The 14114-nt window shown below is 31.8% G+C and overlaps 2 protein-coding genes across 2 annotated transcripts in view; both read left to right on the forward strand.

The window, feature by feature from the left end:
• Positions 1 to 1180: 1180 nt before the first annotated feature.
• On the forward strand, positions 1181 to 1976 carry LOC122501310. Its single transcript, XM_043610656.1, has 2 exons — positions 1181 to 1575; positions 1790 to 1976. Exons 1-2 carry the CDS (start codon positions 1209 to 1211, stop codon positions 1813 to 1815), a joined length of 393 nt encoding a protein of 130 aa, XP_043466591.1. The 5' UTR covers positions 1181 to 1208; the 3' UTR covers positions 1816 to 1976.
• Positions 1977 to 5043: 3067 nt separating this feature from the next.
• LOC122501304 (autophagy-related protein 16-1-like) overlaps positions 5044 to 14114 on the forward strand; it is a 109519-nt gene continuing 100448 nt past the window's right edge. The window contains exons 1-2 of the mRNA XM_043610648.1: positions 5044 to 5120; positions 7089 to 7177. Of these exons, the coding sequence (XP_043466583.1) occupies positions 5044 to 5120; positions 7089 to 7177 (166 nt within the window). The remainder of the gene's footprint in view (positions 5121 to 7088; positions 7178 to 14114) is intronic.

A 14114-nucleotide genomic window follows, 5' to 3' on the forward strand; every position in this document is an offset into this window, starting at 1 on the left:
CAAATTGATAAATATATCGAAAAAAGATTTATAATTCGAAGCTTCGGTAGATTCGCGAGTCCTATTGCTTTAACTTATCGTAAAGATGACAGACCAAGAGTTTGTATGGATTTCCGAAAATTAAATAAAAATACAAAAAAATCTGCATATCCTTTACCGCGAACTGTACTACTACAAACCAAACCAACTCAAAAAAACCATAGGCGATAACAACGCATGGAAGAAAGTGTTAAAAGAAAATGAAATACTCTCGATTATTTCCAAATATCATGACACCTTACAATCCGCACATCAAGAAATTAATAAGACTTACTTGTCAATTATTAATCACCATTATTGGCCCGGTATGCGCGAAGATATTAAAAGATATATCGACGAATGTGAAATTTGTTTAAAATCCAAACCTAAAAACAAACCCCCTCAAGGACTTATGTATCCGCGTAAGTTCAATGAACCATGGGATGTTGTTTCTTTAAATATTGTAGGACCACTTCCGCGATCTAAATCAGGAAAATCTTTCACTTTAGTTTGCGAGGACATTTACACACGGTATATTGAATGTTTCGCCCTATCAAAAGCCGACAGTCCAAAAATTGTTAAGTCATTAAACACTTTAATTAACAAATGGGGAACACCCAGAACTTTTGTCACAGACAACGGAACTGTATTCGTTAATCGCAATATTACGAAATTCTTAAACGAAATTGGTTCTGACCAACGCACGACACCGGTCTATCACCCACAGTCCAACCCTGTCGAACGTTTCGCTCGCGAACCAAGACGTACAGGAGAACAGAAACTCGAAATTAACACCAAACTGACAACTGACGATACAGTCAATGACTGGACAGAACGATTAAAACGCATACATAACCTTCGTGCAAAAGTTCAAAAATTAATGATCAAAGCTTGTGAAAAGCAAAGAAAAAATTATAATAAAAACCGCAAAAATGATATAACTTTCGAACTTGGAAATTTAGTATTCTATCCAAATAATAAATTGTCAAAAGCCATTGAAGGTTATAGTTCTAAATTAGCGCCTCGATATAAAGGCCCAGCCATTATAACGGAAAAATTATCCCTCATGGTGGTAATTATCGGCGACATGCATGGTAAAAAAATTGGAAAATATCATGTGAATGATTTAAAACTCGCAAAAAAGGTCTTCGATCGCAAAACAATTTGTAAAATTTCTTTTTAGATTCAACATGGATTCAACCGACAACAACAACGCCAACAGCTTGTCCAGCCTCCCCGAGATTCCAATAACTCGAATTTCTGCGATCTCTGATAATGGAAGCCAACTGGAGTTCGACCAGCAATTATCCGGTTTCATGATGTTAAATAAAGTAAACCTTAAATACATCGTGAATTCGCGACAAGAGTTTTCTGAACAGCTGATAGAAGCTAACCAAACTATCAGCATACTTCGCAAAAAACTTGCTGCAGCCGAAACAACACCGTCTACCAGTGGTATCACCGACATGGCTGTGCATTATAAAATGTTGTCAGATTTGGTCCAAGAGAAGCAAAACCTCGCAAATCAACTTGCGAAACATAGAAGGAGTTTACACCGTAAGCCTTAAATATAAGCCTCCGCGCGCATAAACGGATATACCTCCAGGAGCATAAATTTGCGCCTGCGCGAACACGTGGTCAAGGCAAACTCTTTCACAACACAGCTGCAGGCAAACACTTTGCGCAGACGCAAGTATATCCTCATGGAGGCATATCCGTTTATGCTCGCGGAGGCTTATATTTAAGGCTTACGGTGTAAACTCCTTCATAGAGAAAAAACTGCTCAACAGCTTTTGAAAAATGAAGAGGAAATTGTTCACTTCAAATCCGAAGCCACGAAATTGAAGCAGAAAGCCGATTCTTACGAAGCAGACTACTACTCGCTATTAGATGACTACAACTACACAGAAAAATTGAATCATCGCACCCGCGATCTTTTCAGACACAAAATTTCTGAAGTCTTCAAGATGCAGTCAGAGCTTCGCGAGATAAGAATTCGACCAAGAACCCCAAAAAAAAGTCTTAATTGTGGTGAACAAGGTCACAGCTTCAAAGTTTGCCGAAAAGCGTACAATAAACGCTTCTGCCAAAAATGCTACAGTCCAGACTTCTGCACCGACGAATGCCCATGGCCACATGTCGCGGAGGAAAAGTTCGATGTCCCTGAACATCAAAGATGCAAAGGATGCAAGCGACCCAAAAACCTGCCCGATGTCAACTGCGGCGAATGTCGTAGAAGAGAAATGGAGCAAAGAATCGCAAACAGAGACCAGCAATTGCTCGAATTCGACAACCAAGTCAGCAACCTGCAAGTCACTCCCAAGCCGCCTCCCGCACAAGCCAATGGTGCAATCCCAAAACAAATTTCCTTACCAAAGCCCAAAGACATTCCATCCAAGTCGTTGTCCCGCGCAGAAATGGCTCTGCGAACAGTAATAAATACGCAGAGACCACTGCGAGAACCAACCACACTGAGAGATTCTGCAATGCGAGAGCCGTCTCCAACGCTACCACTTTCAGAGATTGCCATCGAGAACGAGACCCGAGATCCAAAAAAAGTTCTCTCACCGTTCGACTCAGATGACAACAACGCTGAACTGTGGAAAACATTGTCCCAAGCCTACGAACTAGGAATCAACGACGAAGAAGAAGAAGTGTACTAGTGTACTAGTGTAGTCGCACCCAAAGAGTTCCCATCAGCTGTTTGTGAGTGTATATTGTGCTTTCCGTTGCGAGTCGAACCCGTACTTATATATATTTTTCAAACTCAATTTTTAATTTTCAAATTAAAATCTCGCGATTAGGGTTGTCACAAGATATATTTATTTTTGTATTCCTTTCGGAAGACAAAGATTACGTATTTTTTATTTTTGTCTGAGTATCTAATGTTTGAGTTATAAGTATTTCGAAAATATTGCATTTTAAAATTTTTACTTATTTTCAATAACGTTTACGATTTAAGGGGATTAGAGAAAGGTCTCAATGTAACAAAAAATATTATACACTCGAACCCTTATAGAAGGAATTGATTGATCACGAATTGTAAGTATTCACAGTTAAAAGTTTGCTTATTGTTTTTAATCGTCGCTAATTAAATTAAAATTTTTATGAAAAATTTTAATAGTTTTCAATCGTATTAAAATTTTTAAAGTTTTTGTTGAATTGTTTTCAATTGTAAGCTTGCAATTTATAAATGAGGCATTCTATTTTAAAACGACCCCCCTTGTAAACAATTGCCAATTTAAGGCAATTTTTAAATAAATATTTCTCCTATTTAAATAAACCAATTGTATTTTGTTACTAGCAGTTTTGAAAGATAAATTCTCGAACTTTATGATAGTAATAAAAATTTTAAAAAAATAACGTAATTTTATAAAAAATTTGATTTGAAGGTTAAACTTCTAAACATCTCAAAACACGTTATATCCGCTTTTGAAAAAATTGATGTCAAAATAAAACAAATATTCTATTTTTATTGCTATGAAAATGATTTTCGACATCAATTTTTTCAAAATCGGATATAACGTGTTTTGAGATATTTAGAAGTTTAATCTTCAAATCAAATTTTCTATAGAATTACGTTATTTTTTTAAAAAAAGCTTTTTACTATCATAAAGTTCGAGAATTTATCTTTCAAAACTTCTTCTTTAAAAGAATATTTATAGCAAAACTCAATACAAATATTTTGTAAATCTTGCTTAAACATTAATTCTGGTTATACAAATATTTCCTCTTTTTAAAGTAGGGAGAATTTATTTGAAGATAAAATAAGCCGAAGCAAAAAATTTCTTATAATTTCTGCCTGTCGTTGACGAAAACTGAAATTTGCTCTCATCTGCTTGACGACAATTAATTTTTTGCATCATATATTTTGGACAAACAAAAAGGAGTAACGATATATCTAAATTCTAACATCAAAAAATCAACATTTGTAGGAACCATAAATGCCATTTTAATTTTAATCACCTATACTCAGTTATAATAATTTTCAAGCTTGTTAATAGCAACCAAAGAAAAGGGGAAAAAATGTCCCAGAAGTCAACTGGAGTAGACAAATGTTTCTAAAAGAGACTTGAATTTGTTGATCGATACATGTTTGTAGCATATTAGTGAATAGATACAAGAGAACGATAAAAGTAAGCATAATAAACGTAGAGTGGAGTTTTAAGTTGAAATGGAGATACGAGCACTTCAAAGCGGCATTCATGACCATACCTGAGTTTCGAAAAAAAAATTTTATATATATATATATTCGCATTAAACGAGTCTTATCTGACTAGGAATAGTTACTCAGTTGCAGTTACTTGTCCATTCATAGCGACTCACAAGTTTGCGATCCGTCCTCAACAACTCTCACAACCGCGTTGCTCTTCTTCGCTTATAACGTTATACGTGCGATGGAAAAATTTTCGACGCAAAGAGAGAAAGAGAGAAGAGCGGAAGAGAGCAATGTCTACGCATAAATTTGCCAGCAAAATGTATAAAGATTCCATAATGCAAACGGAGATTATTCTTTGGATAAAAGCCATGCGCTTGACAAATACAAAGAGGATATAAATAAACGGGAGCTGATTAGCCCCCCTCTTGTCTTTTGTTACATGAAATATGAAAGCTTTACTATTTACACTAACTCCTCCTCCCACCTTTTTCTATTTGTTAACGAGGAAGTAACATACATCAAAAACATTTAAAATTCTAACTTCCCTAAACATAAATTAAATATTTCCGGAAGTTCGATATTTCCAACTGTTCTTCCCAGAAATATCTTATTAATTGCAATGATATAATTTTTATGGTAAAAAAATTATATTTATATCTTTTTCTAAATGATGAGGGAGGCATAGTAGAAGAAGAAGAAGAAGCGAGATTATTTAATAAAATAACGCTATCAGTTCGTTGAAATCGGTAGGTTGGAATATAGGATGTTTTCCTAGGAAGATCGTGTCGTTCTTCCTCTTTTACACTAATGGCGATAGTCAGCCTGCCGGATAAACACTCTGTATAACTTTAACTCTTGAAGATACCATGCAGTGCACAAGTGTGATACATAATTTCAGACAATCGACATTCGCATCGCTACCGACGCGACGCTCCCAGATAATGTGAGTTTATGCCAACGACAAGTTTACTGTGTAAGTGATATCCCATAAAAGATAGTGAATCGTTGCGGCTTCTTGAGGGCTGGAGAGAGAGAGAGAGAGAGAGAGAAGAGGAGAAAAATCATAAGGAGAAATAACGACTTTTCTCACGGTGTGATGATCCCCTTTACTGTCAAGTTAAGCTCGAACATGAATTCTCGAATTATTTGAGAAGTCAAATGATAACTTTAGATTGGCGGTGCAATCAACGTTCTGAATAGTCACGATGAGGAGAAGGAAAGTCCGTGCGCAAAGATTATAGAGCCCATGGGTAGTATAAGATCTCCTTAATGCCAAGGACCTCACTTTTCAAATATCACACAAATTATCGATATCCACTTCGTGATCTAACACTTCTCTTTGAAATGTAACCATCTCTTGAATCTAGCAGACTCTTGTTGATATTATTTACTGCCATTGATTATATTTTCTGTCTGTGTTACTTAACACTTTGTTAAGAAGGAAATTACGTATTGAATAGGAAATAGAATTATTAGAAAAATCAAAATAGTTCTTTAATATTTATTATATCTTTTCTATTTTATACCATTGTACTTCCTTAATACTAATTAATTGTCCTTCCTCTACGAATTTTTTACCTCTTTTTCTCTTTCCTCTTTATTTGCTTAATCTTTTTCACATCTTTTCCTACTTTTTCTTTTACACCTTTATCTTGTAACGATAAAAATCGTTTTTCTTATTTTTTGTAAATATGCCGTTCTGGTGGTTCCTCCGTCTTCCAATTTATCGTGCTCAGCGATAGCCCATAAGGTACCGCAACCATCGGTAATTAACCGAATTATATATTCGGGTGTCATCGGACCACACACGAAACGTGTCATCAATCACGATGACGATCTCGATCGATTCTCTCATCAGAGAGAAGCGAGATTTCAAACCGCGATTTTCCGCGCGTAATCGATGTACTGCGTCGCATGATGCCACATGGGTGTTTAAACTTTTTACCGGCACAAACCGGCATAAGCATAAAAACATTGCGATAACGTACACGGGAAAAAATTTACTATGGGGACTACAGTACCACTTAGTGGAATAGACAAAATTTACAAATTGTGCTATAAACAAATAACAAAATTGTGTTTTTCTTTCAAGCAATTTGAGCCTACACAAAAAAATCCTGCCTTGCACTAAGAACGGTGTGTGTATTTCTCAGCGTATTTTGCAAATCCAGCTATCTGTTAAATTAAAAATTTTAATCATCATTTTTATATTTTAATGCATGAAAATTCATAATTTAATAAAAAGAAAACAAAACATACAAAGATCTATGTACGTTTTTAAGGGGTTATACCTGTTTAGAGGCTTAAAAAAGTGTTTTTCAAAAAAATGTTATAAGTACAGTTTTAAGTTATTGTTGGCAACTAATATACCATTTGATTAAGCAACTTTTAAAGAGTAAGAAAAAATTTTATTTTCAATTTTTTTTTACAAAATTTTTGGAAAAATTGTGAGACTTGCAAAAAAGACGCATTTTTCACCCAAAAAAATCGACTTTAATTATTTATAAAAAATCCTGTTCATCAATTTTAAAAATCGTGTGTACTTCACTAGATAATCTAACTAAGAAGCTACAGTTAAATTTTCAGGCCAATCGGACAAAAACTTTTCGAGTTCTACTGCTCGCCGATTTGCAAAACATGGTTTCGAGTAAGACGCGTTTGAAGTTAAATTGTTCTATTTTGACATTCCGGAATTGATTCAGAAAAATTAAATTTTAGAACACTTCCAAGTTGTTTTCACGCAAAGACGTTTTTGATTATCAATCTAGGAATGTCATAGTATATTTTAAGCCAATAAAAAAACATTGTTTTAAAAAAAATGCATTTGAAATTAAAATTTTCTATTTTTATAATTCGGAACTTCTCCAGAAAAAATAATTTTAAAAACATTTCCACGTTGTTTTCATGCAAGGACGTTTTTACAAACATTGCATCAATTCTGGTACTGGAGTTTAATAAGTGATGGGTTGAGCGGTGAGGGACTGCAGTCAACTTTGCTGAGTAAGTCATATATGAGGCATTATTCCTGAACTGCCCCAAAAATAAAAAAAAGTTCTTGGAATGCTCTGTAGTGTCTATGAGCAAGGAGGGATCATATCCAGCTGCGGAGTTTTTATTTTTAAGGGTCCAATCACCACATGATAATATATGCTGATTGGTGTAGTTTATAAACCACCAAATGCTTCTTTAGGTATCGATTTGGAAGATCAAATTTTTTCCTTAACACAGAACTTTAATAATATTATTGTCACAAGTACCTTTAATTGTGACTTAAATGGTTCCTCCGGTATTACTAATTATCTCAAATATGAGGCATTATTCCTGAACTGCCCCAAAAATAAAAAAAAGTTCATGGATTTCCTTTATACTTTGGAAATATGTTACCCTAGTAGGTACAAGTTACTACACCAATTTATAGGTCCAACCCCCCACCCCTATCAAAAGGGTGGGGGGTTGTAATTTCAGCTTAAACTCGAACATGCGTTTTTTAAAAATTTGTAGTTTCTACTTAAATTATTCGATTAAAAAAAGTAAGTAGTGTTTTAGAAAGGTTTTTTTGTGTTCTTTTAAAATATTTTATTTATTTAATAAAAAAAAATTTTTTTTTTGAAAATTTTTTAAAAATAAATAGTTTTTTTGCAAGTTTGGCAGTTTTTATTTTCTTTTTAATAATCTCAAATAAAAGCTTGGGATTTCCCCTTAAAGAAGATATAAGTCTGAAAATGGGCCGAAACGATTTGCCAAAGATATAGTGTAATAAGTAGAATTTGTCCGTCCGGTCGCGCACTCCAGCGCGATGAACAGTGGGATTTTTTTTCAACTTACTATTGAAAATTGTCTAGAAACTACAAATTTTATCGGATGTTGATGTTCTTGATTTAAAATTACTAAGAGATCCATTAAAGTCGATTTTTAAATTTTTAATTGTTTATTTTTTTCTTGTTTTCTTAAAAATTTGACAAATTACAATATTTTTAGAAAAAATCATGTTTATTTCTTTATTTTTCCATTGCACATGATCGAAATCAATTTAAATTAGTCTAGTATGACCACCGGACAATTAATAAAGCATAATACAATTTATTTAAATTGTTGCAAACAATGTTAATTAACAAATAGATTACCTCGGACCATCTTCATAAAAAAAATTGGTTTTTTTGCAGACAAGTTTAAATTTATGTCTAATTTAGTAAAAAATTATTTTACAGTTAAAAATTATCATTAATATTAACAATTATATAAACAATAATCAACTTTCTTTTGTATTTGTAAACATTTTCGTCATTCTTTAAACTTTAAATATTTATATCATATGTACATTCTTTCAAAAACTTAAAATATTTGTTAGCTTAAACAATTACATTTGTTACAAACAAATTTTTTATTTTTAAATAAATGAGTAGCTTTTTCCATCAAACAAAATTTTTTTTTTATATTTACTATCATAAAAAAGAACTCCTTAATGAAATGGGAATACATTAAATTATTCAATTAATTTTAATAAACATTGTAAGTTAAGAAATATTTATATTTTTAATGAAGTAAACCATTATTCGCTTAAAACAGTTTACATTTAAATGCCCAAGCTTTCATTTGAGATTATTAAAAAGAAAATAAAAACTGCCAAACTTGCACAAAATTGCAAAAAACTATTTATTTTTAAAAATTTTTCCAAAAAAAATTTTTTTTTATTAAATAAATAAAATATTTTAAAAGTACACAAAAAAACTTTCTAAAACACTACTTACTTTTTTTAATCGAATAATTTAAGTAGAAACTACAAATTTTTAAAAAACGCATGTTCGAGTTTAAGCTGAAATTACAACCCCCCACCCTTTTGATAGGGGTAGGGGGTTGGACCTGTAAATTGGTGTAGTAACTTGTACCTACTAGGGTAACATATTTCCAAAGTATAAAGGAAATCCATGAACTTTTTTTTATTTTTGGGGCAGTTCAGGAATAATGCCTCATATTTGAGATAATTAGTAATACCGGAGGAACCATTTAAGTCACAATTAAAGGTACTTGTGACAATAATATTATTAAAGTTCTGTGTTAAGGAAAAAATTTGATCTTCCAAATCGATACCAAAAGAAGCATTTGGTGGTTTATAAACTACACCAATCAGCATATATTATCATGTGGTGATTGGACCCTTAAAAATAAAAACTCCGCAGCTGGATATGATCCCTCCTTGCTCATAGACACTACAGAGCATTCAAGACCCCTTTAAACGTAGAAGCAGACACCTCCACCTCTACATCTCGCTCTGTCTTTTCTAAAAAGTAAATGATTATCAAGTTGAAAATAGTTATTAGAACAACTCTCAATAAACCATTTTTGTTTTAAGAGGATTCCTCTTATTTTTATGCATATAGAAATAGAAAATTAAATTAAGTAGAAATTTAAGAAATAGCGGGGGTTCTATCATAACTAAGGTTCAACCTTGACTATGTTCCTCTAGATATTTAGTGTGGTAGTGAAAAGAAAGAAAAGGTAGGAATGGGTTTGGTAAAAATTATATGATTTAAATGGGAAAAGAGAATTAGAAATTTAAAAGCTATAGTTGAAGGAGGTAAACAAGAAGGTAAAAAAAGTTAAAATAATTAAAGGAGGCAAAGAAAAAAGAAGAAAAAGGTAAAAATTTTTTATGGAAGTAGAAAAACTATAAAAGAAAATAGGAAAAGGTGGAAAATTGTAAAATAGAAAGTTAAAGAAGTAAATGTCTTAGATAGAAAAAGAGGAGAATATAAAGTAATTAAAAGAAGTAGAGAAGAAACAGAAGTAGACATTTAAAAACTCGAGGAAAAATGTTTACAGTATACAAAAAATAAATAAATATGTTTAGTCTCTGTATACAAATTGAGTATGTAAATGATCAGGAAGAGAAAAATAGTGGTATTCAATAATAGACTAACAATATTTTTTCAATACTAATTACTTTACGATTAAATATAAATCTTCGGATTATTTTATTTCCCTTTAAACCAATTTTTTTCCAAAAAGAAAAAATCTAACGAATGTAAATCACGTTTCAAACAAAAAAACTGTAAAGATTGCGTTCAATTTAAATATTTATTTTCCCTGTGAACTCTCTCGTTTGTTTGATGAAAACAATCTGAAAGAAATTGAATCATATTTTACAAGACAAGGTAAAACATGTGTTTAGATATATAGTTTGTTTATTTTACCTGCGCAAGTCTGTGCTGCACTTGAAAAGTGTTTTATTACAAATTTTATTCTGTTCCGGACAGTAAAGCATTGGGTTCCGCAGAAAAGATAGCGTATGCGGGTTGTCCGCATAACTTTTTCGCTAAAACCTTTCTCTTTCTATCGGGGTGTGTGTATACACTTTACGTTTACCAGCTTCCTCTCTGCAAAACAAAATTGAAGCGGAAGACGTTACGTCGCACATTCCTTTCCTTTCCTTTCTCTCTCACTCACTCCTCTTGCCTTGAGACATACCATCCCTCCACTATCCATGAAAAATTTTACTGTTCAAGATCTACACTTAAACCATCTGAATTCTAGAGGTCGCATATCTTGCAAAACCGGACATCAAGAGAGGAGGGAAAAAGAAACTATAAAGTCCTAAATATATTTTCAAGCGTACTTCCAAAAGTTCTCTATTTTTAAATTCAAGAAAATTTGTTTTAATGACTAAAAGAAAAGGAAATTAAACTAATTTAAATTAAATTGTAAGAAAATTGTATTTACTAAATATCTCAGTTAATTGTTGTAGTTAATTCTTAATTAAACGAGAAAAAGGGAATTTTCCCGAGAGAGTAATGGTCTTATTTTGAAAAACTTGTTTTTTTACTTCTTATTTTAAAAGGTGTTTCTATAGGGTATTTACTCGTTTACATTCAGACTTAATTGGCTTTGGAAGAGGGAATTTTATTTTCCCATATAATTTTATTATATGTATCCATTAAAAAAGATCTTGATTCTGAAGGACTTTTGTAAAATGGAAATTGATACTATCGAGAGAGAGAAAAAGAGAGAGATAGACAGAGTAGTTCACCAATTTCGCATTTAACACACACATACACTCACACATATACAGTGGGTCAGGTAGACATGAAATAGAAATTAAACTGACTGGTGATCGTGCAAAAGATGGGCGTAAACGGAAAGCTCGTAATTTATCTAGTTTACGGCCCTTCCACAGCGAATCACCCCTCTGTGAGTTTCACCAAAAACCCTTTTCGAAGGGATTCACCAAACTGAAACGACAGGAATGTATTTTCCTTGGCTAGACAAATTAATAGCCTTTACATTAAACGTGAAGCAATCTTCTCGAAACTCAACTACTTCTACCTTTCAAGCTTAACTCGCTTAAATCAATTAAATTTTGTCCATGAATCAAGTTTCCCTTTTTTACCTTGTATTAATATTTCAAAATTGAAAAATTTTTAGTTAATTTGTAAAAATTTGTAAAGTCTTTTTTAAAATATGTAAAAGATTTTTTTTACTGTTTATTATTATTTACTAATTATAATATAATTTTAATCTAAAAAAAAATTATTATTATTTAACCTCTATATTAAGGGGTCTTGTAACTTTTTTAGCACTAAAATCGGATGATTTTAAAAAATTTTTTGCTCATAAGTTTTAAAATATAATTGATCGAAAGTTTTTACATGTCATTGTGTATGTTAAGAAGTTTTAAAAAAAGGATTTCAGATTGGAAAAAATATATATACCTTCCTTCTACAGAGGGCGCTTTGTCTACTGGTAAAAATTACTTTCAATTACGGTTGTCACTGTAGCTCATAGCAGAATCATCTAAAATAAAAAAATCAAACATAATTTTAAAATAGATGACTTAATACAGGACCTAAACCTCGAAATACTTAAAAATATCAAAAATTAAAAAAATGGCAAGCTTTTGAATCTAAACATCTGAAAAAACACAATTTTTCTAAACATAAATGATACACAAAAAGTGTAATTTTGAACATTAGTAGTAAATCAGAGGTTTAGGTCCTGTATTAAGTCGTCCATTTTGAAATAAAATTTGATTTTTTGATTTTAGACGATTCTGCTATGAGCTACAATGACAACCAATAATTTTTACCAGTGGCCAAAGCGCCCTCTGTAGAAGGAAGATACTTATGTTTTTTCAAATATGAAATTCTTTTTTTGAGACTTCTTAACATACACAATGATATGTAAAAACTTTTGATCAATTATATTTTCAAACTTATGAGCAAAAAATTTTTTAAAAACTTCCGATTTTAATGCCCAAAAATTTACAAGACCCCTTAATAAAATCAGTCATGTGGTTGTACATTATTAAAAATTAATTTTTTCTTGCATAATTAATCGTATATGAATATTCTGATTCACTCTACAAATAATTGAATAGTCAGGAAAATATTTCTAATAAATTTTTTTATTGATATATTTTATTTATTTATTTGTTTCATGTATACCTAAAAGGTTTTTACATTTGTTCCCGCAGATGATTAAAATTATATTACAGAAATTAAATTAAAATCACAAGAAAAGAGGTTCGCAAAAAGTTATACAAATTTAGGAGATAGTTACAGTCCTAGATTTTAGATCTATTTCCCTCATTTTGTTTTCGAAGGCTCTAAAATAGCGGCAAAGTGGCAAGCTCGGATCCCGCTTAAGTTCATTGTATAATTTTCTCTCTATTTGTGATTTCGAATTCCCATTTATCCAGTTTTCTAATTCTCTTATTCCCTCTCCGTCGATTAGTTTTTTTATTTGATCGCATGTTAAAATGTGAACTAAGTTTTCCTCTTCCCCCTTGCATATTCTTCATAGGACGTCTTTGTACCCTTTATTTCCTGCTTTTCCTACGTTACCACACCTTAATCTGGCCCATTGTTCTTTTTCATTTCCTTTCATAGTTCCTAAGTCTTAATATTCTTTCCTTTCTGTTTTAAATTTTATTTCTTTATATTTATTGCAATATTTAGATTTATCAATTTTGCTCCAATCGAGTTGTATTTCTTGGTCTTGTTTTATTTGTTCATTTGTTTTTAATCGTTTTCATATGAGATCTAGATCTGTTCTTTCCCAAATCATATTTAGAGTTACTCCATCTCCCATCTCTTTTAACGTTTTAATTAATTTTTCGCCCCAACCGGAAGGATTTTTATTTTTGATTCCCCTTAATTCTTCAAGTAAGCATATTTTTGGTAATCTTTCTTCACCCATTTCTAATATTTTTATTAAATAGTCATTTGCCCTTTTCAAGGTTTCAATTTCTAGACTTCTTCGTCCTGATTCCATTCGCCAGATATAATTGGGTGTGTTTCTGTCTAGTCCCATAATCATTTTAACATATCTTCCCTGAGATTTTTCAAGTTTATCTGCTTTTTCCCAACCCCATCTTTCTACGCCATATAATATACCCGATTTAGCTAAGGTGTCTAGGAGGTAAATTCTTCTTTTAAGATTATTTATATTTGCTCTTTTCATGACCCCCCAAGCAGAATTAATTGCTTTTTGTGTCTTCCCTACCATAGCGTCAATATGTTTACTAAATGTTGGTTTGGTGGAAAACCAGAATCCTAGATACTTGTATTTATTAACTATTTGTAATTTTTTCCCAAATATACTCCAAGATTCCCCCTTTTTTTTCTTTCCCCCTTTTCTAAAAATCATTATCTTTGATTTGTCTATATTGATTTCTAGTTTGTTTTTCTTAGTATATTTACCTAATGATTTTAACATGTCCGTGAGTCCCCCTGGGTAATCAGATATTAGAGCAATATCATCAACAAATTTGAGAATATGTATTTTCTTGTTACCTGAAACTGAGCCTCCTATATTTCTTTTAATCAAATCATCATCTACGTCATCTAAAAAAATATTAAAAAGTGTTGAGCTTAAAGGGCATCCCTGTCTGACTCCCCTGTCGGTATTGAACTTATCCGTAACTCCCTCCCCTGTGATAACT

This window comes from Leptopilina heterotoma, unplaced genomic scaffold (genome assembly GCF_015476425.1).
Source record: "Leptopilina heterotoma isolate Lh14 unplaced genomic scaffold, ASM1547642v1 Lhet_208, whole genome shotgun sequence".
Lineage (NCBI taxonomy): Eukaryota > Metazoa > Arthropoda > Insecta > Hymenoptera > Figitidae > Leptopilina > Leptopilina heterotoma.

What these genes read in the sequence shown, in the direction of transcription:
- LOC122501310 (XM_043610656.1), top strand. Translation starts at nt 1,209, where the DNA reads ATGGATTCAACCGACAACAACAACGCCAACAGCTTGTCCAGCCTCCCC. An exon ending in ACATAGAAGGAGTTTACACC is followed by an intron (nt 1,576 to 1,789) that starts GTAAGCCTTAAA and finishes ACTCCTTCATAG; the next exon opens with AGAAAAAACTGCTCAACAGC.